This window comes from Pipistrellus kuhlii, unplaced genomic scaffold (genome assembly GCF_014108245.1).
Source record: "Pipistrellus kuhlii isolate mPipKuh1 unplaced genomic scaffold, mPipKuh1.p scaffold_m20_p_9, whole genome shotgun sequence".
Classification (NCBI taxonomy): Eukaryota; Metazoa; Chordata; class Mammalia; order Chiroptera; family Vespertilionidae; genus Pipistrellus; species Pipistrellus kuhlii.
This window is the reverse complement of record NW_023425595.1, coordinates 64,010,977-64,036,577: the sequence shown is the minus strand read 5'-3', so window position 1 is coordinate 64,036,577 and position 25,601 is coordinate 64,010,977. Positions and strand designations below refer to the sequence as shown.

The following is a 25,601-nucleotide window of genomic DNA, read 5'->3' as shown; positions in this document are numbered from 1 at the left end:
CGACGAAGAGGAAGCCAGGGCTTAGAGAAGTTAAGCAGCCTCCCCAACATCGTACACCGAGAAAGCGATGGGGCTGGCATTTGCCTAAGTGAAGTTCAGGCTCCCAAGTTCGGGGGTCGCCATGCACAGAAAACCTGAACTTCACACTCTGACGTCAGCTCCTGGTCCCTCTTCCCCGAGGCCTGCAAGACACACCTGCTCCGCCCGGTGAGGGCCCACACTTGTCCGGGAGCAAAGCACTCTAGAGGCCGTCCAGTCCCCTCCCTGCCTTTGGGCAGGTCCGCTGTCCCCCAGGAGCCAGCCATGTGCACACCTGCCTCTCCTCCTCCACGGGCGCTGGCCGGCCTCCCACCAGCACCAGCCCCTCTCCCCACGTTCAGGTCACAGGAAGGGTGGCTGCTCCGAGTCCCCTACATATGGATTAAAAGAGTTGAAGGCTCCTCCAGGTCACTCCTTGCTGACCCCCCGCCCCTCCCACACTCCACGGGGCATGCTGAAGACTGCTCCAGCCAGCTGCCCTCTAACTCATGCCACCCAGGCCATCTGCTGCCCTCAGGTCCATTCAAGTCCCCCCTGGGGATGTACAGTGGCCTAGACAACGTTATGATTTGTAAAAACCACTCCTCATTAGTTTGACTTTGAATAAAGAGGGTAATTATTTTTAAATTTATTAACTGCTGCCTGGCCAGAGAAGTTTCCAGATCAAATGACACGGAGAAGCTATTTCTGTGCAGTGATGCAGCAATTTATATTACTGATCGGTCATTAAAACCTCTGGCACAAACCCACTTGTGTTTCCTGAGCCAAGATAGTGTCCATGTGTCAAATTTCAAACCCACAGTATAAATTAAGCCATTAATGGTATTTATCAGTTTATCTGCACTTAAAGAACTCCTTCCTAATTTAAGACCTTCCTGATATAGAATCTAAGTGGTGCGCTGGGCATGTGTGTATGCGCGTGCGTGTGCGTGTGGTGTGTATGTGGGGTGTGTGTGGTGTGTGTGTGTGTGCTTTCTCACTTTCTATTTTGCTGAAAAGTGTCAAAAAGTTCTGATGTGTGAATGAAGTACCAGCATCTCGGGAGCTGTGTAGCTGCTAATTCCTCACTGCTCTGCCACCCAAACATTTTGAAAGCAGCAGTGTTTTGCAATATGTATTTGTCATAATATAAAAGGTGTAAAGTGATCTCTGTTTACCTCCTCGATGTCTTCCCTGTACCAAAACAGAACGCTGAAGTGTGGCAACAAAGCCGGAGCCCAGCCCAACCACCGTGTGGCCTCCCAGGGCCCCAGCTTGAGCTCACCAAGACCTTGGAGGGAGGGGACAAGGTGGGGTCACACACTCCGTGACAGATTTCCAGGCTCAGCGGCGTCAGATGTTGGCCCTGACCGGTTTGGCTCAGTGGAGAGAGTGTCGGCCCTCAGACTGAAGGGTCCCTGGGTTCGATTCTGGTCAAGGGTATGTATTCAATACCTTGGTTGCAGGCTCAATCTCTGGGGCCGCCTGCAGGATGCAGCCAGTCGATATGTTTCTCTCTGTCTCTCCCTCTCCCTTCCACTCTCTCTAAATATCAATGGAAAAAATATCCTCAGGTGAGGATTAACAACGACAACAAAAGGGTCAAAAGATGACAGTTTTTGGCTAAAATGTAAAAGGAAATACTTTTTACTAAATTTCTAGTGTCAAGAATACCTGTACGGCCCACCATCACTCATCTGACGCAATGCTACGCTAACTCTGCGAGTTCCCCAGGGCGGCCTGAGCCAGGGAACTCCAGACCCAGTCTGTTTCAGGGAAATTGTATCCTCTCAGGAGGGGCACGTGGGCATCGGGGTGCTGAAGATGCTTCTTTTTTTTTTTAATCCTCACCCCAGGATTTTTTTCATTGATTTTTTTTTTTTTTTTTTTTTTTTTTTAAGAGAGAGAGTGGAAGAGGGAGGGAAAGACCGAGAGAAACATCGATGTGAGAGAAACATTGATTAGTTGCCTCCTGCACACACCCAACCGAGGTACGTGCCCTTGACGAGAATCAAACCAGGACCCTTCGGGCTGCAGGCCGACCACACTCTATCCACTAAGCCAAATCGGGTAGGGCAAGTTGAGGATTCTTAATCAAACGGATCAGAGATCAATGAGCTAAATGGTCTCTGACATGCTCTCTTTAAACAGCAAATCAATGTGCAGGCAGCTGAGGAGTCGTGGGAAGAGCATGGGCGTTGGAGTTGGGTCAAGTTCCAGCTCTCCACCTTCTAGGGCACATGTGTCAAACACAAGGCCCGCAGGCCAAATCCGTCCCGCCAGGCCTTGCAATGTGGCCCGCACTGCGCTGTCATCACTGCACTCCGCTGCGTTTCCATCACAATGACAGTTTATGACTGTTCAGTAAACCATTCGGCCCGCAATTTAGGCTGGATTTTAGATTTTGGCCCCTTCTCTGATTGAGTTCGACACCCCTATTCTAGGGGGTGGCTTCTAGACCTTCGTTTTCTCCTCTGTTAAATGGGTTTACTACAGGAAAGAGTTTTATAAACTAAGGAATCAGAAGTATAAGGCGGCACTCCCATTACTTTACTCTCCGGGGCCTCCATTCCTCCTCCTTTCCAGAGCTCTCTCCTGCTTTCTTGTTGGCTCTCCACAGCTCCAGCACCCGCTGGCTTCCCCAGCCCCCCTCCCAGCATTCCTCACCACCAGGCCTCTTCCCGCCCTGAAGTCCCTTTTTGAGAACGAAGATGACAACTGAATTTCAAGTTGTGTTTCTCCAATGACTGGTTATAGAGAAGGCTGAAGCCGTGTGGGTTCTGTGGAAACAGCACTAAAAGCGACACCTGAACTCTGCCATGTGTCAGGAAGAGCTGCCTGGGTGCCAGCCCTCTGCTGAGGATAGGTCGCTGTTCACCTCTGCCCGGTGGCACTAGGAGGCGTCCCTCTCCGCTGGGGGAGCGTGCCCACACCACACCCAGGAGGGTAGGGCGCCTTTCTCCGAGCACCCACCTTGGTCTCTCGGCCTTAATTGGGGCTCAACTGTTTCCCCTTTCACGCAATCCAAGTACTCAGCTTGGAGGAGAAGCAAAAGGAGGCTGAGGGGCTGGGCCTACCTGTGTCGCAGGAGGGACCCACTAGACTCCTCCCGCAGGCGAGGGGACTTGACGGGCAGAAAGACGAGCAACAAGACAAGGTGACTCCCCTACCAGGCCGCGGGTTAGAGCCCCACCCTAGACTTCTGACTCCAACTCCAGGCTCTTTCCAATCACCTCTCTTTGAACAGTAAACCACCCTTTCCCGGAAAGGGCTGACCTCTCTCAGGTTCTTGTCACTTCATCAGTCCTAGAAAGTCCCTGGTCCGAGGACACATGCTGACTTCCAAAGCCAGTGCAAAACCCAGGCTCTGAAAACAGGCTGGGGTCGGTAGTTAAAAACTGTTAGAAATGGCGAATTCATGTTACAGATGTTTTACCACTGCCTTAAAAATTAACAGAGTAATATACCGAAACCGCTGAACTGGACACTTGAAACAGGTGTGTGCACGTGCATGGAGTATGCAGGTGTGTGCAGCGTTACCGAGATGTAATTCACGTACCACACATTGTACAATTCATGCTTTCGAAGCACCGCTAACCTGTGACCAACGGGGGTCTAGGGGCGCTGACCTTCCGTTGCAGTTGAAAATCCGTGTATAACTGTTAACTCCCCAAAACTCAGTTGTCCCCCAGGACCCACGATCTTAAGTCCCCTATGTAAAATGGCATAGATCAATGCATACTGCCAGCCCTCCGTATCCGCGGTCTCCCAACCACAGAGCACAAACAGCACAGCCATTTCCTGGAAAAGACCTGTGTGTGAGTGGACACGCAGTTCCAACCCATATTACGAGTGACTGTACACAGTTCAATAGTTTCTAATACATTCAGAGTTGTGTAACCATCACAGTTTTAGAACATTTTCCCTCGAAAAGGAACCCCCGTTTCCTTTCTGTCTATGGACTTGCCTCCTCCGGGTGTTTCACATGCGTGAAATCGGATACCATGTGGCTTCTTTCACAGAGCGCGATGCTTTTAAGGTTCACCTGTGTGTGGAATGTATCAGTACCTCGTTCCTTTTCACAGCCAAATAGTATTCCATGGCATGTTCATCCAGTCATCAGTGGGCAGACACTGGTTAGTCTGCCTTCTGACGACTGTGAATAATGCTGCTATAAACGTGTGCCCACATTCTTGTGTACCCGTGTGTGCTCGTTCCTCCTGGGTGCACCCCTAGGAGTGGCCCTGCCCTGCATTACGGTGACTGTGTTTAACCTTTGGCGGAGCCACCAGACTGTTTTCCCAGAGCGCCCGTCCAGTCCGCACTCCCACCAGCAGCGGGGGGGCTCTGACTTCTCCACATCCTCACCGGCCTCCTCGCCGACGCACTTTTGTGACAGCCACATCCTGCTCCGGGGAAGCCGGCCCGCGCTGAGATTTTGATCTGTAGTTTCTGACGCTCACGGGGCCGAGCGTCCCTCCCTGGGCTACTGGTCTATTTCTGGAGAAATGTCTATCGGATCCTCTGTCCATTTTTAATGGTGGTTATTTCTATTTTTATTGCTGAGTCATAAGAGTTCTTTGTATTTTATAACTACAAGTCTCTGATCAGCTTGTGGTCCGCTAGCATTTGAAAGCTCCGTGCGGCTCCCTCCCTGCCTTTAGGACTCTGCTCAGATGCCACCTTCTCAGGGAGGCCTTCCCGGGCCATTTCATTAAAACCATCCCCCCATCACTCTCCACCCGAACCCTGCTTTACGTGTTCTTACTGGCACTTATGATACTGTGCAGGGTATCAGACACCTATTTGCCTGTATGCTCGCCCTGTTAGGTCACAGTACCATGAGCAGCTTTGCCTCTCACCTATGTCACTATCCCTCAATGGCCCAACAGTGCCAGGAATGTTGTAGGAATGCAACACATACTTATTAAATTAAATACATCTATTACTATGAATTGAATGCTTATTAAGCACCAAACCTCCTGCAAAGCACCCCAAATAGAACATCTTATTTAATCCCTACAACTCTCTATGCTGTGAGGTAGGGACTGTCCTTACTCCACTTTCCAAACGGGTGAGGAAACCAAAATTGAGGGAGTTTAAGTAACTTTCCCATGGTCCCACAAACAGGAAGTGGCAGAGCTAAGAGGTGAGCTGGGTTTAATCCCAGGAGGTTTAAGCTGTCCACTCCCGTCCTCACTCACCCAGGCAAGTCACCTCCGTCCTCTGAGCCTCGGTTTCCTCATCTCTGACCTGGGAGTCACCTCCGACCTCACACGTTTACTGAGAGGCTGGCCAGGCAGGGACACTGAGACCCGTGCCTGGCACCTCAGGAGTGTCCCGTAAGTGGGAGGCACACCCATGACGAGGACAGTGCTGAGCTTGTTCACCCTGAGTGCAGACTGCTTTCCTGTAGTCCAGGACTCTACCCTCGCAGATGGGGGACCAGCCACTGGGCTGTGCAAGGGTGTCAGAGCTGGTCACAGGGATAACGGGTTTCCTGACCCTTCAGAGGACGGGGATGCTTAGACAACATCGTGGACGTTCAAAGATCCTGACAAAAGTGCAAGAGGTCTCTGAGAAGATGGAGCTCAGGGGCCTGTTAGAGACAGAGATTCGGCCTAATCCAGGGCAATGCTCTTCGGGGCCAAAGCCACACCTGCCCAGCCACCCCCACTGGTCCCCGGGAGATGCCTGGATGTCGCCTGGCTGGAAGCGGGTGCGGCCGGGCTGCCTCACCTCCATGTGCGGTCACACTGTGCAGGAGCTGGAGAAGGGGGATCGAAGCCGACTCACCTGTATGGGTCTGCCTGTGTGTCTCCAGGGCGTCCTCCTTCGAGAACTGGGCACCGCACTGATCGCAGACGAAGGCTTTGGCGCCCGCTGAAAGAAAGGGGAGGTGGTTAGTCATTTCCTAGAGTGGCATCCCATCAGGAGGTGGGGTCCTCGGCCCACACCATGCAGGTGGGCCTGGCGCAGGGGTGAACACCTGTGACGTGTCCAAGGGAATCCAAGGCCCCAGCAGCCGGCCCAGCTCAGCCCTCCTTCACGCTGGAACCACTGCCCACATGAACGCTAAGTGCCCCGTGCAGGCCCTCCCAGTGAGAAGAGGGAGCAAAATCAGAGTGACTAAGACAAAAGAGACAAGCTGCTCCAGGTGCGGATGGGGAGTAGGGGGTGGAGGGTGCTCTGCTGCCTAGATTACACTTTAAGTAAGGTGATCAGACGTCCTGCTTTTGGCAGGACAGTCCCAATTTTTAACAATTTGTCCCATGTCCCGCAGCATTTTTAAAAAGTCCCAAATTTGTTAAAAATCGGGACTGTCCCACCAAAAGCGGGATGTGTGGTCACCTTAACTTTAAGGGAATTACTGACGTACTTCTACTTGGATAACTCCTACCTCTATGTGTCCAAAGCTAAACCCACAGCTCCCCAGCCACTCATACAGCTGGCCACTTAAAAACCGGAATGACTCCCTACTGCCTTCTGGGTAAAGTCCAACCGCCTCCTGATAGCTCACAAAGCGCTTCTTTTTCTTTGTTTGTCTGCTAATCCTCACCCCAGGACATCCTTCCCCTTGGTTTTTTTGGGAGTGGAAGGCAAGGAAGGAGGAGGAGAGAGAGACCCATCAATCGGTTGCCTCCCGCTCGGACCCTGACAGGGGCCAGGACTGAATCCACAACCCAGTCATGGGTCCCTGACTGGGAACCAAACCAAGTGACCTTCCGGTGCTGGGGCCAGCGCTCTAACCACTGAGCCACCGGCCAGGGCACAAAGCGCTTCTGGGTGTGCTTCGCTTTCCTGCCTCGTCTCTGCTTCCTCACTCTGCTCTCCAGGCTCCAGCCCTGGGAGGAGCTGCTCCGGCTGTGGGAGGAGCTGAGTCCTCCTCATCACAAGGTCTCCGCACCCCTTCTGCACCCCCATCTCTGACATTCTCGCCCCTCGTCCCGGCCTCTCGGTACAGCGGTCTCTACTCCTCATTCACTCATCAGCTTCCCTACCCTTGTCCCCTGCCTGGGGGAGGGAGCCCTTCTTTTTGCTCAGACGCACGTGCTCCATTACCAACCCCTGTGGGCCCGTCTCCGTCTCCGGACACGCGGCTCCCGAGGGAGGGAGCACGCATCGGCTCCACCCCCAGGGGGACCCATGACTGTACCGACTTGTGGGAGCAACTCATCGATTCAGTGCAATTCAACTTGGTAAACTTTTTTGGAACCACTATTCACAAGGCTCCAAGCGACAATGTCACAACATCAAGTTCAACGGGACTTTTTACTGCTTGCTCATCGTCTTAAAGATGTTATCTCAGCCACAGAGCACCTGTGTGAGCCTTGGTGGTTTTCTCTCAAAAGAAAAAAAAAAAAAGAGTCTGCTGGATGCTGCTCTTCCTCTGCCTGTCCATCATCACTGTCACCGAGCACTCAAGGTGGCCACTGCCCTTGGAGCCAACCAGTAGATGCAGGCTCCCCTTGACGGTCACGTGACTCTCACACTTCCTTGCTCAAGAAGATCCAGTGGCCCTCACTGATTCTAATTCCTCTCCTCGGCTTCCCGGCCTCAGCAGGGAGCTGTCCTCACTGCCCCTTGGCACCACTCAATCCTCCCTGAGTCTGCGGGCTTGAGTGACACCTGGTCTCACTTGTTATCAATTCCAGGCCCTTTCTATTGACAAAACTGGAGAAAGCATGCACCGAGCACCCGGCCCTCACTGCTCTTCCCTCCCCTGCCGCTGCCTTTGCTCCTCCCGGCATGACTAAGCAGCTCCCTAAGGGTGCCTGTGCCTCAGTTTCTCTATCAGGGTTCCTAAGAGGCAGAATGCTGTAGCAGAAATAATCCAGTGTGTTTTCAAAGCATCTCAGGTTTCCCGAGACTTTACCATACACTGCAGGATGCTAAGTCCTTAGGACATTCGCTTTCATTAGATCCTAAAACCTGTTAAACCTCACGCCATTACTACCCCCTTTAGCATCCGAGAGCCTCAAGCTGGGGCGGCTGAAGCAGCTGGCCCGGGTCCCTCAGGAGCAGCAGAGGTGGAGCCCAAGCTGGCAGCCCATGTCAGAGCCTCTGCTCTGCAGCCCATGCCCTCCAGCCTCCTGGTGCCCCCACAGACATGCCTCCTGGGCAGGGAGGTGAGCTCTGGCTGCCTTCTCTCAAATCAAAGAAGTAGAAATTCAACTTACCCCTTGACTGTATCAAGGTTCTGTGTAAAATTCCATTTGGAAAAAATGGTTCTACTGCTCTTTAAACGTTAAAAACCAGGAGTATCAGCACACCCTTAAGAGGTAGAACTCAGAATGTAAGTTGTCCATCAGTCTTAAACTAAACACCAGTAACCAGTTCTCACCAGTGAAGGGGTTAAGGAGCCCGAGGAGGTCTGGACTGTCAGGCCCTATAGGGCATTGACCTTCAGCAGGTCAGTAGATGTTAGTTGACTGACAGAGTGAGCGTGTGATAAAATGCCCTAGGAGCCATACGAAGGAACTTTTCCTTCAGGGCTTTAAAAGGAAGCGTTGCCATCTGTTCTAGGTGGCCGGAGCCGGCTTCTGCAGGAGCAGGGAGAGCAGCATGACCCTCTGGCTTTCCCTCCAAGCTGGAGGGCATCCCAGGACCCAGGAGGGGCTTGCAGAGCTTTGAAGAAAGCCGGGAGGCCTGACATCCACCAGCCGCCCTGTGGCACAGAGCTGGCAGGCATGGAGCCTGGAGACGCAGCATGAGCCTCAGAGAGTGGACGGGCCAGAGCGGCCCCAGCCCCAATCGTTAGCCAGGATGGTTCTCCGTGTGTCTGTAAGGGATCTGATTTTCATTGTATTTCTTCTTTGGTTCTATCAGTTCTCATGGCTCCCCAGAGAAGGGGAAGGGGCCTGAGGAGGGAAGTGGGGCCGGGAAGCCCCAGGAAGCCAGAGCCCCGCTTCAAAGGGATGTGGTGGGAGGAGTTCCTAGAAGACAGCCCTGGATGTGGTGTCTGGGCCGCTTTAATGACCGAGAGAAGGGCAGGAGGCAGGTGGGACATCAAGGGCCGGATGTGTGCACCAGACAGCGCGGAGGAAGGCGGCACCTCAGCGCTCGCTGCCGAGGCAGCCGCCGGCTTGGCTTGACCTGACCACAGCTGGCATCCTCCAAGCCCTCCCCCTCCAGGCCTATCATGCTGGAGTCACAAAACTGAGCTGAGTGTGTGCAAGTTTCCATCCTCAGCCACTTGGCCAGAGCCTTCCTCACACACGGGTGCTGCGGACATCAGCTCCCATTCAAGAGCTCAGCACACCCCACCCCAGCGCCAACTCCCTCCAGGGTAGCCCTATGGCCCAAGCAGGTAGTCCCAGGACACTCAGGCCAGCAGAGCGAGGCAGCAGCCCCCTCCCCCAGGGCGGCCTGCACCTTTAAACGGCCTCTGTAATGGCTGGCTCAGAGGCAGAAATATTTGGCATCCCTGAAATTAAAAGTGATAAATGTCCTAGGCAAGCTCTGATCGATAACAGAGGCCTCATCTGTTAATCAATAAGACAGTCTCTGCCTGTTCGCTGTGCACGTGCTGTTTGCTGCTGCCTTCCCTATGATGTCAGGTTTGCATTCAGAGCAACTCAAATGTCTATGAACCACGTGACGATTCCCAAAATGCATCACGGTGACCTCACTCAGCCACCAGTGCACGGATACAGCCTCACTGGGAGGGGGCCGGGCGAAGGGAGGAGGTGGTGCCCGTGCCACACAGCGGGCTCATATAGACACATGGGCAGCATTCACCTCCACAGCACTGCCAGGGGCTCCTCCTGGAACCGGAGAATTCCGGGCACGGCTCAGGGATGGCCACTCCTGACCACATCCTCCCTGTAAGCAGGGATGTGTCTTAGGGTCATCTATTAAATCTATGCCAAAAAGGAATTGCAGCCAGGCTCTCAGAGGCAAATCCCTGTCTGCAAGGAGCTTACATTCTAGAGAGGAAGGCACATTTTTTAATTTTAATTTTAATATATTTTATTGATTATTATTATTTTTTTTTACAGAGAGGAAAGGAGAGGGATAGAGAGTTAGAAACACTGATGAGAGAGAATCATCCATCAGCTGCCTCCTGCACACCTCCTACAGGGGATGTGCCCACAACCAAGGTACATGCCCTTGACTGGAATCAAACCTGGGACCCTTGAGTCCACAGGCCGACGCTCTATCCACTGAGCCAAACTGGTTAGAGCAAGGAAGGCACGTTTTTCAAAGTTAAAGAAACGTAACGTAACGTAGGTGGCCATGAGTGATGAAAAGAGAAATAAATTTAAGTGAAGAGGGACCGAGAGGGCCGGGTGCCACTTCACGCGACGTGGCCAGGGAAGCCCTCGTGGGAGCTGCCGGTGACGGAGAAGTGCAGGCGAGGGGCCCGGCCGCACGCCACCCCGTGTGATGGGCCCGGCCATCACAGCACGGGAAGGGCGAGCAGGCCGCGGGTGGGAATGGAGCCGCCGGAGAGTGAGCAACGGGGTCAGGTCAGGGCTGGGCTGCAGGGAGAGACGTTAAAGAGCAGGGAGGGAGAAGCACAGGATGAGTGGGCCAGACCCCTGCTCTCCTCCCTGGCGATCCGGATCTTAGTGAACTAGAGGAGACGGCGGCAAATTGTGGGTGGAGAGGGCGGCTCCAAGGCCCGCCTCGGCTGCACGCCGCTGTGGACGCCACACTGGCCATCGCACTGCGCTGAGCGAGCTCCGTCTGGAAGATGGGATGGCCGTGCCTGCCCGCCCTGATCACGGCTGGTGTAAGGATGGGAGGAGATCATGGACATGAATGAACATACCACGCGCTCGCAGGTGTAAGAGCCCTGATGCCATTTCTACCCCAGGAAGCAGCGGAGTCTGGCTAAGAGCTCGGGTTCGGGTCAGAGAGATCAGAGTTCAAATCCCAGCCAAGCTCATCACCAGTGTGACCCTCAGCCAGGGGCCTAATCTCCAGGGGCTGTGGCCTTACCTGGGCGGTGGGAGGAGCAGGAATCAGCCCTGAGGGCAGTGCGGTGGGAAAGGGCCGGCCTGCCCGAGGGCAGAGGCGCGGAGCGGGGAGCAGCGGCCCCTCGGCCGCCAGGGCCCCGGCACCGGGGAGAGGGCCTGCGTGCAGAGCACGGCTGCCTCCCTGCCGCTCCGTGTACAGTTATCTGGGGCCGTTCATCTTTCGTGATCTTTCGTGAGGTGAGGCTCGCATTTGTAAAGACATATTTCACTGTAATCTCTCTCACACACCTTGTCCTCTGGCTTGGAGGTGAGTGGCTGTCTTGTTGAGGGAGCAGGACGATCTGTCACAGGACCGACCTGCCGGCACTGGCAGCTCCTCGGCGCCTGCCTGTGGGGCTCTGCTCCGTCCTCTGGTGGACGGCGAGCCCCCCAGAGGCCTGGCCCCTCTGGTTCGCGCGCTGTCCCCCGGGCCCTGCTCCACGCCGGACAGGGTTCTGTCCACCAAGTGCCTGAGAGACCCTCCGCCAGGCTCCCGGGGGCAGCACTGCTCTGGGAAGGGACAGTGGCCGCTCCGGGCACTGCCAGGCTGTCCCCTAGGGGGTGGCAGAGTCCTTCTTCTACACCCTCTCCTGGGTTCTCTACTGCCCCCTCTTCACAGCTCCGGGCCCACAGTCTCTGGCTGGAGCCCAGGCCACTGAGGCGAGAAGAAGGGAGAGGCTGGGAAGTGGGGCCAGCTGCCTCCTCTGGAGCAGGAGCTCCCTCTCATCAGCCCTCGGCCCCCTGCCCCGCTGCCCAGGACTCATGCCCTTTCAGCAAAGCAGCAGCCCCTGCCTCCAGCCCACGCAGGAGCCACCTGTCCAAGGAGCCCGCCTGCAGCCAGCGTGGACCCTCACCAGGCAGGCAGGGGGCCGCTGTGACCTCCTCCCAGCCCAGGTCCGAGTTTATCTGAGTCAGTGTTACAGAGACGGGCAGGTGGCTCAGCTGGATGGAGTGTTGTTCCGAGCACCGAAAGGTTGCAGGTTCCATGCCTGGTTAAAGTTTCTCTCTTCCCCCTCCCCCCCTAAAAATCAACAAAACATCTCCTCCGGTCACTTTTTAAAAAGAGACAGACAGACCAACATGTTTGCCCCTGCCAGCCTCCTGGGAACCTGCAGGTGAGGGCTCAAGGTTGTCTTAAGCACTACACTGGGGGGAGGGGGAGGAGAGCAGGCTCCGCCTGACCCAGTGCCTTTCCTAGGCCTCTAAGGTCTCCCTGGACTTCCTGATGCTTCCAGAAAGTCAGGCCGGGGCTGCAGGAAGGAGGGGGTTTGGGCAGGTGGAGGGGAAGGAGGCGGGGAGCAGGAGCTGGTCTGAGCCTCCTCCTGTGGCCGCCGCGCTCACGCTGCCAGGCTAAGGATCGCCGATGCACAGGAACCGAAGGGCCATGCCAGGAAAGCACTCTCGGAGCCATAAGCTCCCTCTAAACGGCCAGCATTCCAAGGGCAATGGAGCTGAAACCCTGCAGAAGGCGGGGCGCCGGGCTCCCCGCACCCCCTCCCTGCACACCTCTGGCCTCCCCTTCTTAGCAAAGGACAAGGGTCCTCCTCCTGCTCGCTTCCCCACCAGAACCGGGGCGTGGGGGGGGGGAGTCCCCAAGCATCTAGGAAGGGAGATGCTGAAGGCAAGCAGATGTGAGCCGCTGTCCCTCTATAATAAATAAGGCAGAAGCCAATGAGAGAAGAAAAAAAAGCTTAAAGCCCCTCCCTCCCCACCCCACCCCTCATAAAAAAGGGCGGGGGAACCACTGGAAAAAAAAAAAAAAAAACAACACTCAAGGTCTGCCAGCATCCAATGTTGAGTAATGTGTCCTTTTTCTCTTAATTCCTTGAGATTTTAAAATAAACATCTTGAATGTTCTGATGAGATATGCATGCCTGCTTACATAAGGAAGTACAGAGTGTACCAAAACAGCAGACCCAAAAAAAGCTTAAGCTGTCAGAACAATGAGTACAGAGCCGGGCACTCGGCGGCGGCCGTGGCGTACAGTTTTATTTACAGTACCTCTTATCAGACAGAACACACGCCGGCTGCCAGCTCGGGGCCGGCACTGCGTGTTCCTTCACGCGGGGGAGGGGGGGGGACGCGTGCCCCGGGAGGAGCGGCGAGGCACGCTCTCCCCGACACTCCTTTATCAGCAAAACAAAAACCGACCGGGCACCGGGGCCTCCACAAGGTGCACATGTCCGGGGGCAGGGAGGAGGGGGCGGGCGGGCAGAGGAGGGCTGAGTGGAAAACAGCGGGCCCTGTCCATGGGCCCAGGATGTGGTTGACAGCAGAGTGGGAGACAGGCCTGCGCCGGCCTCGCTGGGGGTCGGAGGGCGGAGGGCGGGGTGCTGAGGGGCAGGGCCTCCGCCAGAGGCTGGGAAAGCAGCAGAGATAGGGAGGCACCAGATCTCTAGAATCGCATTCCCATCGGGGAGCTGGTGAGTGGCTGGACACCTCACCTGGGCGGAATGTCCATTCTGTAGGAGATAAGCCCTTGGAAAGGATCAAAAGACAGCACCGAGGCAGCTCTGGTGTGAGGGAACACTTCTCACCCCCCAATAACGCTCGTTCTCCCGGGAGCTCCGTGCCGCCCCGGAGCCTCTGGCCTCCCCTGGGGTGCTGGGGTCCTGCCCTCCTGTCCCACAGAGAAAACGGGTCCACCTTGTCCCTATTCCTGCACTCGGTTCTCAGCCCGGGGAGCCTTGGGCAGCTCCTCTGTTCCCCCTGCCAGCACCAGCAGGGACCCGGCCAGCGCGCCCTCTCCAGCCCCACGCAGGAAGAAAACTGCGGATCCTTCGCTCCAACAAACCCAGGTTCAGGCCCCGGGTCTGCCATGTCTAACTACCACCCTGAGCAAGCGAGTTCTCTTCTCTGAGCCTTTCTCAGCTGTAAAACGGGCACACAGTAGGCCCTCCCAGGGTCGAGTAATGATGTAAAGTCCTTACCACCGCGCCCAGCATGCAATACTGCTGAGTAAGTGCGGGTTGTCATGAAGATCATCGTTACCATTGCTCTCTCCCCAATGCCGATGCCCGAGACCCCATGGCCATAAATGCGTACAGCAAGCACAGCGTGCGAAATATTCTCAGCACCCCAGCCAAAGCACAAAGGGGAAAAGGGGAGGAAAACCACCCACACAGGACATGTCTCCAGAAGGTTTTCTCCAGGGAGCGGAGGATCAAGAAAGGCAGATGACACTACAACTGGCACCGCCGAGACACCTGCCCACAAACCAACAACGCACAAGTAAGGACGGGCCCGCTCACCCTGCCCTGGGAAGGGATCAAAGACATGACACCTCCCCAGCCAGCACCCAACACCATGGCCAAGTTCTGATGGCATCTCCTCCTCCTGCAGAGATGGGTATAGACCCACCGAAGGTGAATTATGTTAAATACAATACAAGCAGGATGGTGAGTTTGTTGCAGTGAAAACAACACCTTACAGCCCAGCCAGTGTGGCTCAGGAGGTTGGGTGTTGTCTCAGGCACCAGGAGGCTGCCAGTTTGATTCCCAGTCAGGGCGCATGCCCAGGTTTCAGGCTCTATTCCCAGTAGGGGGCATGCAGGAGACAGCAATTGATGTTTCTATCTCTCTCTCCCTCTCCCTTCCTTTCTCTGAAATCAATAAAAACAGTAAAGGCAGAGAGAGAGAGAGAACAACATACAAATCTTCATGAGGTCTGAGCACTGATTTGGAGGGTCTCCTTACCACTGCCTATACCCTTTTCTATGTCCGTGACTGGCTAATCAAAGCTCTGTGGTGATGAATGCCATGGAACAAAACCTCTTACAATGGGACGAGCCTGCCATGATGGACTCGGCTGGCTCCCACACACTCTGGCCAACTCAGAGACCTCCCCGAGGGGAAGTCCTACAGCGGCTTGGGCTTCTCCCATGGGTGGTATGGCCCTGGCACCAGCTTTGTAGTCTCACGTCCCTCCTTAAATGAGGTTATGAATCTCAGACAGTTTAAACAAGGACTTATATGAAGTTTCCAGCACATACTGGGCGCCTGGACAGTGACTATGAAATAATTTCACTTCATCAAGTCAATAAGCTCTAGGAGGCCAGCCTCTAGCCTGAGCCTTCAAGAACTCCAGCCCATGATATCCCTGCCCCACAGTTCCTGGGGAAAGACTCCCTGCAGTGAATAAATGGCCTAGGGAGGCAGGAGTGCCCGCTCCAGGGCTCCTGTGCCCGTGTGTTCAGCTGTTCGCGATGACAGAGAGGTCACCGTCAGAGGAGGGAGGTGGACACCTGGCTTAAGGAGGCTCTGTTGCTCAGGAGCACCCAAAGCTCAGGGCACACCCTCCCTGCTCTGGTGTGTGCCCTTGGCTGAGTCACTTCACCTCTTCATCTCTAAATGACAAGTTTTATGTCGGGACAACTCTAAAGAAAAGATGAACGGAGTTGTGTAAGAAGAAGCTGGAAGCAGGCGACAAAGACAGTTACAGTGGCTGTGCAGGAGCTCAGGGGCTCACAATGGGTGATGGGAAGGCGCCGGCTGGCCCGCGGGGGCTGGCTCCTGGTTCAGCCAGGGATTCCTCTCAGGCAGGCAGCGTGGAACAGCCAGTCTAGAGACTGGGGGTCCTCAGCTAGAGGAGCCACGCTGAGCCCAGGAGCCTGAGGCAGAGGCGGACCCTGGGTTACGGGAGCAGTGACAATCTCCAGTCTTCACGGCTTTGCTTTGTTTAAGAAAGGTAGTGCTTGGCATGTGGAAGGAGACTGGGTTAAAGGGCCAGGAAAGCCCCAGGGGGCTTCTGCCATGATTTAGTGGGATGTCTCCTCCACCCGTGGGCACCAGCAATCCTCTTCCTCCAGGTCCCACCTTGGGGATGCTCGGGTGAGGGGTTCAGCATGTAGCAGTCTCAAAACTGCTTGTTACTTGAGCCCCTGGCCGCCTCCTCTCCACCTCACCTTCCCTGCTCCTTTCTCCCCAGCACCTCCTAGTCCTCTGTCATGGGCCTTCCCTGGAATGGGGGGCGGGGGCTCCCACATGACTATTGAACAGTGGAGAACAGCAAAGCCAGGCTGCTGAGGGGAGGGTAAGGGGGAGGGGGAAAGGCCAGAATCATAATGCTGCCAGCCCACACATTTCAAGCTAATGTCTGCCACTGCCTGGCCCCTAACATCCCCCAACCCATTTCCCATTTTTTTCACTGGAGGCACCTTCTGAGGGAGGGGCAGTCCTTCCTCAGCCTATCTGCACTCTGGGCGCCCCTTTCTCCTGGCAGGAGCCCCCCTTCCCCCCTCACTAACCATAAGTGTGCCAAGTCTTCTCCCAGCACTGGGATCTCTTGGGGGTCCCTGTGGTGACAATTCCGTCTCCTTAGAACCTCCTGCTGCCTCCCTAATCCTAGCACATCTCTTTAATTCCACTCCCAACCATGGGTGTGTGTGCTTTGTTTTTGAATTGAATCACCATCGGTAACCATATTGTTTTTTCTTCCATTTTTAAATGTTAGTCTTCAATTAATTGGACATAATTTTATGTTAGTTTCACGGTAGTTAGGCATTTCTATAATTCACAGAGTGACCCCAATCCTAGCATCCACATCATTTTTCAACAAGTGACCAGAAGCCAAGTGTTTCAGGGGCCTCAATGCTGCCACACGTGTGATGACCAGGGCCCCTCCTGGAAACAGGGAGCAGGGGTGGGCATGCCGTCTGCTGACCGTCCCTTGGGCTGTGAGCAGACCAGAGCTCCTCGGCCAGCTCCCCCGGGAAGCCACACGGGGCCCCCCTCCCAGACACCCAGGCCCGGGCTCTGTCAGCAGAGGAGCCTCACGGTCAAGCCCTGGCTCTGATGTCAACAGATCCAAGATTTCAGCTCAGCTCCCCACCAGTTACACTAGGGGTGTCGAACTCAATCAGAGAAGGGGCCAAAATCTAAAATCCAGCCTAAATCGTGGGCCGAATGGTTTACTGAACCGTCATAAACTGTCATTGTGATGGAAACGCAGTGGAGTGCAGTGATGACAGCGCGGTGCGGGCCACATTGCAAGGCCTGGCGGGACGGATTTGGCCCGCGGGCCTTGTGTGTGACACATGTGAGTTACACCAAGAGCACGAGCTATCTGACCTCTCTGAGCCGCGCTTTCCTCACCTGTAAAGCGGTCATGATACATTTCTATCCTCCAAGTCGGACTTTGACGTCGCACACCTCCAGGGAGCAGCGTTCACTCAGAAATCACTCAGAGGCCACAGGTTGTCCGGGGGGGGGGGGGGGGGTGAATGAGGTGCCGCACACGAAAGTGCCTTACAATGGGAACTGGCACTTGGCAACTGCACCCTAACACTTCCCTTCTGAGGGGCCTAGGGGTCCCACAGGGCTGCCCTGAGATGAGGACCAATGCTGCTGCTGCTACTGCATCGATAGTAATAATATGAATATTAATAACATACATTGAGCATTTATTATGAAGTGAGAGCTGCACTGCTTTACACATGACATGCTATTTAATTCTCCCATGAATTCTAAGGTTATGCTCATTTTATAGATGTGAAAATTGCTTTTGGAAAAGCTTGGTTCACTTGTCCAAGATAGTAAGAGTCAACAGTCAAGAAACTAATTCAAACAGGTGGTAGCAGGGGAAGCCCAGCTAACTAGAAGGTCCTTTAATTATACAATATAAAAGGTTAAAGAGCAACAAGTTCATAGTAAGGGGAGTAGAAAAAAGTCCCAAAGGCAGTGTGCCCAAGTCCTCTGCTCTTCTCCATTCTCAGGCTCACTCCTTGGCGCTAGGGGGTCATTCCCCAGCCCTGAGGCCACCCTCCTCAGTGTGTACCCTCTTCTCTGAGCACCTCACTATTCAGAACTTTTGTCTCTTGGTCCACGAATATACCATCACTGTCCATGAGAGAGGATCTGGACTGGAAGCCAGCAGCACAGGGTCTAGATCTGGCTCTGCTGTGCACTTTGGTGTCTTCCAGAATCTTGCTTTATTGGCCTCCATTTACCCATCTATAAATTGGCCACCATTTTCCTAGCCGCTTCCTACCACCTAAAGCTGTTACGGAGAGGAATGAGTTCCAGGACATGAAAACATGTAGGGCTTTACGGAAGAAAAGACACAGTCAATCTTCAAAACTGACTTACATCACTCTCAACAGTGGACAGATAATCCAAACAGAGAATCAATAAGGAAATAGCAGATCTGAACAACACTCTATAGATCAAATGAACCTAATAGACATAAATAGAACATTCTATCCAACAACAGCAGAATACACATTCTTCTCAAACACTCATGCAATATTTTCTAAGACAGACCCTATGTCAGGCCATAAAACAAGTCTCAACAAACTCAAGAAGACTAGAATCATACCACGAATCTTCTCTTATATATATAAAAGAAGCATGAAACTAGAAATGAATAAGAGGAAAACTGGAAAATTCCTGAAATGATGGCATGAAACTAGAAATGAACAAGAGGAAAACTGGAAATTTCACAAACACATGGAAATTACACAACACTCTTATGGACAACCAATGAATCAGAAAAGAAATTAGAAGGAAAACAAAGTTTCTTGAAATAAAAATAGAAAAGCAACACTGCAGCAAAATTATGGGATGCAGCAAAAGCAGTTCTAAGGGAAAAATTCATAGCAATAAATGCCAATACTAAGAACCATGAAAGATCTCAATAAACAACCTTAACTCTATGCCTTAAGGAGCTAGGAAAAAAAACAAGCCCAAAGTTGGCAGAAGAAAGGCAGTAATAAATATTAGAGCAGAAATAAATGAAATTTAGAATAGAAAAGATTACCAACTTAAGAGTTGAACATAAACAAAATTGAAAAACCCTTAGCTAGACCAAAGAAAAAAGAAGATTCAAATCAACAAAATTATAAGTGTAAGAGGAGACATGACAACTGATACCACAGGAATGCAAATGATCATAAGAGGGTAACTATTGATATATGCCAACATATTGAACAACCTAGAAGAAATGAAAAAAATTCTTAGGAACATACAACTTACCAAAATTTAATCAGGAAGAAATAGAAAATCTGAGTATACCAATTACTGTAAGAGGATTTAATTAAAAAATCTCCCAATGAAGAAAAGTCCAGAACCAAATGGTTTCACTGGTGAATTTTACCAAACATTTAAAGAAAAATTAACATCAATCTTTATCAAACTTCCAAAAATTTGAAGAGGAGGAAAATTTCCAAAACCCATTTTACAAGGCCACTATTCTGATAACAAAACCAGAAAAGGACACTACTAGAAACTACTGGCCAATACCCCTGATGATACAGGTGCAAAATTTCTCAATAAAATACTAGCAAACTGAATACCACAGCACATTAAAAGGATCATTTGCCATTTCAGGTGAGATTTATTCCCGAGATGCAGGATGATTCAACATATACAAAACAATCCATCTGATACATCAAATAAATAGAATAAAAATGAATCAGATGATCATCTTAACAGATGCAAAAAAAAGCATTTGACAAAACTCAACATCCACTCATGATGAAAACTCTTAACAAATTAGGCATGGAAAGAACATATCTTTAAATAAATTTTAAAATATATATATATATATATATATATATATATATTATTGATTTTTATTTTTATTTTTTTACAGAGAGGAAGGGAGAGAGATAGAGAGCTAGAAACATCAATGAGAGAGAATCACTGACCCGCTGCCTCTCGCATACCTCCCACTGGGGATGTTTCCACAACCAAGGTACATGCCCTTGACTGGAATGGAACCTGGGACCTGTCAGTCTGCAGGCCGATGCTCTATCCACTGAGCCAAACCGGTTAGGGTGAAAGAACATAACACAATAAAGGCTATATATGATAAGCCCAAGCTAATATAATATCAACAGTGAAAGGTTGAAAGCTTTCCTTACAAGATCAGAAACAAGGCAAGGGCACCCTCTCATCGTTCCTATTCAACATAAAACTGGAAGCCCTAGCTAAAGAAATTAGTAGAGAAAAATAAAGGGTATCAGAAATGGAAAGAAAGAAGTAAAATACTACCAAAAGCCTTCTAGAGATTCAATGCAATCCCTGCCAAGATTCCAGTGGCAACTTGACCATGATGGCATGAAACTAGAAATCGAAAAACACTCCTAAAATTTATATGGACCACAAAAGATCCCGAATAGCCAAAAAGTTCCTGAAAAAGAACAAAACAGGAGACATTGCATTCCAAAAAAACAGACAAATAGATCACAGGAACAGAACTGAGAGCCAGAAATAAACCCAGGCATAGATGGCCAACTAGGATTTGACAAGAGAACCAATACTACTAAATGGAAAAAAGACAGACTCGCCAATAAGTGGTGCAGCGATCATTGAATATTCACATATGAAAAAATGAAACCAGACCTCTGTCTTACACCATTCACAAAAATTAACTCAAAATGGATTAAAAGCAAATAAGACCTGAAACCATGAAAAAAAACAGGAATGAAGCTCCTTGACATGGGCCTTGGAAATACTCTTTTGATATGACACCTAAAGCACAAGCAAAAAAATCATAAACAAACACTTGGGACTACATCAAACTAAAATGCCTCTGTACAGCAAAAGAAACCAGCAACAAAGTGAAAAACAACCTACAGATGAAAAAAATTATTTACACATCATAGCTCTGATAAGGGATTAATACCTAAAGTACATAAAGAACTCATAGAATTCAATAGCAAAAAAACAAAACAAACAAACAAAACCCCTCCCAATTTAAAATGGGCAAAGGACTTGTGTATATTTTTCCAAAGAAGAAATATGAAAAGTCACAAGTACATGAAAAGATGTTCAACATCACGTCATTATGGAAATGCAAATTAAAACCAGAACGAGGTGCCAAAACCGGTTTGGCTCAGTGGATAGAGCGTCTGCCTACGGACTGAAAGGTCCCAGGTTCGATTCCGGTCAAGGGCATGTACTTTGGTTGCGGGCACATTCCCGGAAGGGGATGTGCAGGAGGCAGCTAATTGATGTTTCTCCCTCATCGATGTTTCTGACTCTCTGTCCCTCTCTTCCTCTGTAAAAAAATCAATAAAATATATTAAAAAAACAACAACCACACACACACAGAATGAGGTATCACCTCATGCCAGTTAGAATGGCCATCATCACAATGATAAGATGTGGAGAAAGGGAACTCTCTGGGCACCATTGATGCACTGTGGCTTGGTGCAGCCCCCATGGAGAACAACAGAATAGAGGCTCCTCAGAAAATTAAAAATAGAACTACTGTCTGACTCAGCGCTCCCACCCCTGATGGTACATCCAAAGGGACCGAAAGCACTGACTTGGAAGTAACTGTGCTTCCATGTTCACTGCAGCATTATTTACCACAGCCAAGAGAGGGAACAGCCCAAGTGTCCACCAGTGAGTGAGTGATAGTGTGGCACACACACTCACACTCACACACACACACACAAAATAATACACACAGTCACACACACACAATCACAGACACACACACACAATCACACAGTCACACACACAATCACACACACACAATCACAGACACACACAATCACACACACAGTCACACACACAATCACAGACACACACACAATCACACACAGTCACATACACAATCACACACACAATCACACACACAATCACAGACACACACAATCACAGACACACACAATCACAGACATACACACAATCACACACACACTGGAATAACCATTCGGCCATAAAAATAAGAAAATCCTATCTTTCTCAAACACATGGATGGAACTTGAAGGCATTATGACGTGTGAAGCAAGTCAGGCAGAGAAAGACAAATGCTGTATGGTCTCACTTCTATGTGGAATCTCGTAGAAAAAGAGCTTAGACTTGTGGTTACCAGAGGCGGAGGGTGGGGGAAGGGGAAATTGGAGGAAGGTGGTGAAAAGGTACAAATTTCCAGGTACATGATAAAATAGTACTGGAGACGGCATGTACAACATAACGCCTACAGTTAACAGTGCTGTGTGGTGTACAGGACAGGTTTTAAGAGCGTCCTCGGCACAATAAGAAATTTATTTTCTTCTTCCATCTCTTTATATTAGACCTATATGAGATGTTAGCTGAAGCTATTGTGATCGTCATTTTCCAATATAGGTACACCAAACCCCCATGCTGGCCCTGGCTGGCGGCATCCTCCCATACACCGAAATGTTGCGGGCTCGATTCCTGGATGGGGAGCATACGGGATCAATGTTTCTCTCTCATACCAATGACTATCATTGCTGTCTCTCTTTTTTCCTCTCGAGTTAATATATATAAAAACAAACACATACCCTGTGTATGCCTTAACCTTATACTGTGACATATTTCAATTATTTCTCAATAAAACATACTTCCAAAGCAAAATACAATAAATTCTTTTTGCTCACACACATACGAAGACTGACTTACAACAAAACCTCAATGAAGAACACCCTTCCATGACTGGCTCTCCTCCTGAGCATTTTCCTTTGACGTCTAAGCAAGCATCTATCATAAAAAACAATCAACTGTATTCACTGAAAGTAGAAAAATTGGACCCTCCTAATGATGAATGACAGCAGACTACAAGACTGAAACAGACAAGGTTCTTGGTTGACCTTCAGCTAACCAAAAAGTCTCCCTATTCCACGCTCCTGGAGCCTCCTAGCTAGTCACGGGTTTGCAGAACAGACGCTCACCGGGCTCTGAGGGTCTCCTCCCTTCCCCATCTCTCTCTGTAAATACCCCTTAGAACTGGCCTTTCCTCGCTGCCCAAATTGGACCCTCTCCCCAAGAACAGCAAGTAACTGTAGCAACTCTGGGGCGAATATATAAATTTTAGGCTGAGGTGTCCCTCTTAGTCTAGTCCACATGTGTCAAACACAAGGCCCGCAGGCCAAATCCGTCCCGCCAGGCCTTGCAACGTGGCCCGCACCGCACTGTCATCACTGCACTCCGCTGCGTTTCCATCACAATGACAGTTTATGACTGTTCAGTAAACCATTCGGCCCGCGATGTAGGCTGGATTTTAGATTTTGGCCCCTTCTCTGATTGAGTTCGACCCCCCTAGTCTAGTCTATTGCGTTGTCAGTTACTTGAAGCTCATTAATACACACACCGTGGTTTCTTCAAACTAAGGCAGAAGTGACCCATCCGTAGCTCCCACTGACACTCCATTCTTGATGACAGCTGTGAAAGACACCCGTCACCTGGCTGGCTGTCACATCGACCAATCACCCACCTCCCTCAGACCCAGGGGACGGCCACCTCCCTCCCCTCCTCAGTGGCACCTCGAGGCTTCGGATCGGATCGCTCCAGGCCTGCTGTGGCTTTCTGAAAACAGCGTTTCTATTTTTAGCCCTTCCCAGCCCAATAATGCTCCCCACACCCATTCAGCTTAATCACTTTATTGAGGACAAGCAGCAGGCTCTGCAGCCTGGGCGCTTCTGATGTTAGGAAGTAGTAAAATGTTCAAACTGGTTAAAAATGACACTCATTGGCTCGCCTTTGGTGTTGCTGAAACCGTAATTGTGGCTCGGGCTGCGGATCTAAAGAACCTTGCAGGTCTCAGGGCCTCTCTTTCCTACCCCTGCGCCGTAATTGAGGTGTTACATTGCAGCTACAGCACTGACATTTTCGGGCTCAAATTTCAGAAGCATTAAAGGACTCCACACTTTTCAAAACAGAAATACTGCCTGTCACGTGTAATGCCCACTCCTAGCATGAACCACCCTGTCCTTGGAAAACAAAACCAAACAAAAACACAAAAAACTGATCCTTTCTGGCTGGCCTCAAGCAAAAGCCTTGCCCATGTGAAGCGTTATTAAAGCACATCTAACAACTGAAATGACACTGGTTGGCTGCTCGGGAGCAGGACGCTTTGTCCGGTGTAATCACGGGGCCTGAGAACAGGTGTGTGCAGAAAGTGGCCGTGAGCAGGTCTTGGGCATGCACCTTTGAGGCAGAACTTGCAAAGCTTTCAGGCGAGTGTCTGCCTGTGTGCGCCCTGCCTGAACTCTGCACAGGGATGGAGGCAACTCTGCCTCTGGGCGACGCCCAAGGGCTTTGGAGGCAGGCAGCCCAGCTCTGCATCTTACTCGTGGAGGGATCTGGGCCAAGTAAACTCAGTTTCCTCATCTGTCAAATGGACACAATAACACCGACCTTACAGAGGTCTGGTGGGGATCAAATGAGACCGTGGGGCACAGCGGCTGGCACCTGTCGGCACTCAGCAGGTGTTAACTGCCCTCGTGATTGTTCTCTTTGGTCTTTTGCGGGAAAGCCTTCTGAGGCAGAGAGTTTGATCTTTGTGTCTTCAGCCTTACACACAAGACAAAAGAGGAATTTGTGGCACGCGAGGCCAACCAGTTGCGTGCAGCCTCAAGATGTCCTTGGACTGGGGAGGGAGCTCCTATGGATTCAGAGTGGCTGATGGAGGCTGAGAGCAGAAGCCCAGGTCCCTCCAGCTAAGCAGCAGGCCACAGCGGGTCCCAGGCCTGCGGACTCCCCTGCTCGGAGCTCTTCCTCAGGCCTGGCCGCTCCCTCCCGTGCTCTCTCCCGTCTCAGGCACGGTGCTCGGAGCACCTTCATAAGCTCCCGCGCTGCGGAAGGCAGAGAGAGGCAGGACGCCTCATTAACTTCCCCAGCTAATTTTACAATTTAACCAAACGCCGCGTTCCCGCCTCAATGCGGCCAGCCTCTGACTGTGACAAACTTTTATAGTTGTGCGATGGAGGTAGGAGATGGCCCGGCAGAGTCTGAAGATGAAAGTGGGAGGTGGAGAAGATTAAAAAACAGAAGGGTCCAAACCAGCTCTCCGCCTGTTTCAGAGCAGAGTCCCGGCTGCGCAGGGCGGGGCGGTGAGGAGGGAAGCTGTGCGGGGTGTGAGGCGGCAGAAAGATGGAGTGCTCCCTGACAATGACTCCTGTCTCCCGGAGCCCGGGGCTATATCTGGAAGCACGGTTACATGCTGTCCTCAAGAGGCATGATTCAATGCCGGAGGGCGGCAGGCCAGAGGCCAGCTAGGGCCACCCCGAGGACACGTTGGCTTGGCAAGTCCCTAGGGCCCCTGCCAGAGGGCGCCGAGAAGCCCTTGCCCAGCCCACTCAGCCCAGGACCTCCCCTTTATGTCCCCATGGCAGGTTCAGGCTCCCATTTCCTGATTATATGCTTGGGGGGGAGGGAGAGGGAGATAGGAGGAGGGAGGATAGCATGTTTAAGAGAGTGTCACCATAAGGAATTCTCAGGGATAGAAAGGAGCCTCAAGAATTGTCTGGTCCCATTTTCAGGCCCACGCCTCACCCGCGCAGTGGAGACAGAGCGGGCGATCCTGGTCTGTTACCAGTGGTAGGGCCTTGCTCTCAGCATGCTGGTCAAATAGGATGACACTGGCCTGTGAGTCTCCCGGCCCCTGGTCAGCTGTCCCCAGGCTTCCTAAGCCTGCACCTGTCCCCCTCCATCCTATATCCCAGGGCGTCTGACTCGGGATTCCAAATCTCAATCAACGCACACGCAGGCCAGCAGGCCTCGCCCCGATGGCTGGGTGGTGCCCATCAGGCCCTAACGGAGGGAGCAGGCAAGCTGGGCCCCCTCCGCTCAGGCGGAAGGCCCGGACGGACAGCAGCCTCCTGAAAGGCCTGGTCTCTGGGCCTCTGTCCTGGGCTCCTAGTAACGA

General features: G+C 51.8%; 1 protein-coding gene across 3 annotated transcripts in view; it reads right to left on the bottom strand.

Annotated features, from left to right (window-relative positions):
- The window catches only part of ZBTB16 (zinc finger and BTB domain containing 16), a 184,089-nt gene that overhangs the window by 51,839 nt on the left and 106,649 nt on the right, over nt 1–25,601 (bottom strand). For all 3 annotated transcript variants that reach the window (XM_036427821.2, XM_036427819.2, XM_036427820.2), the window contains exon 4: nt 5,815–5,901. In XM_036427821.2, the coding sequence (XP_036283714.1) occupies nt 5,815–5,901 (87 nt within the window). The remainder of the gene's footprint in view (nt 1–5,814; nt 5,902–25,601) is intronic.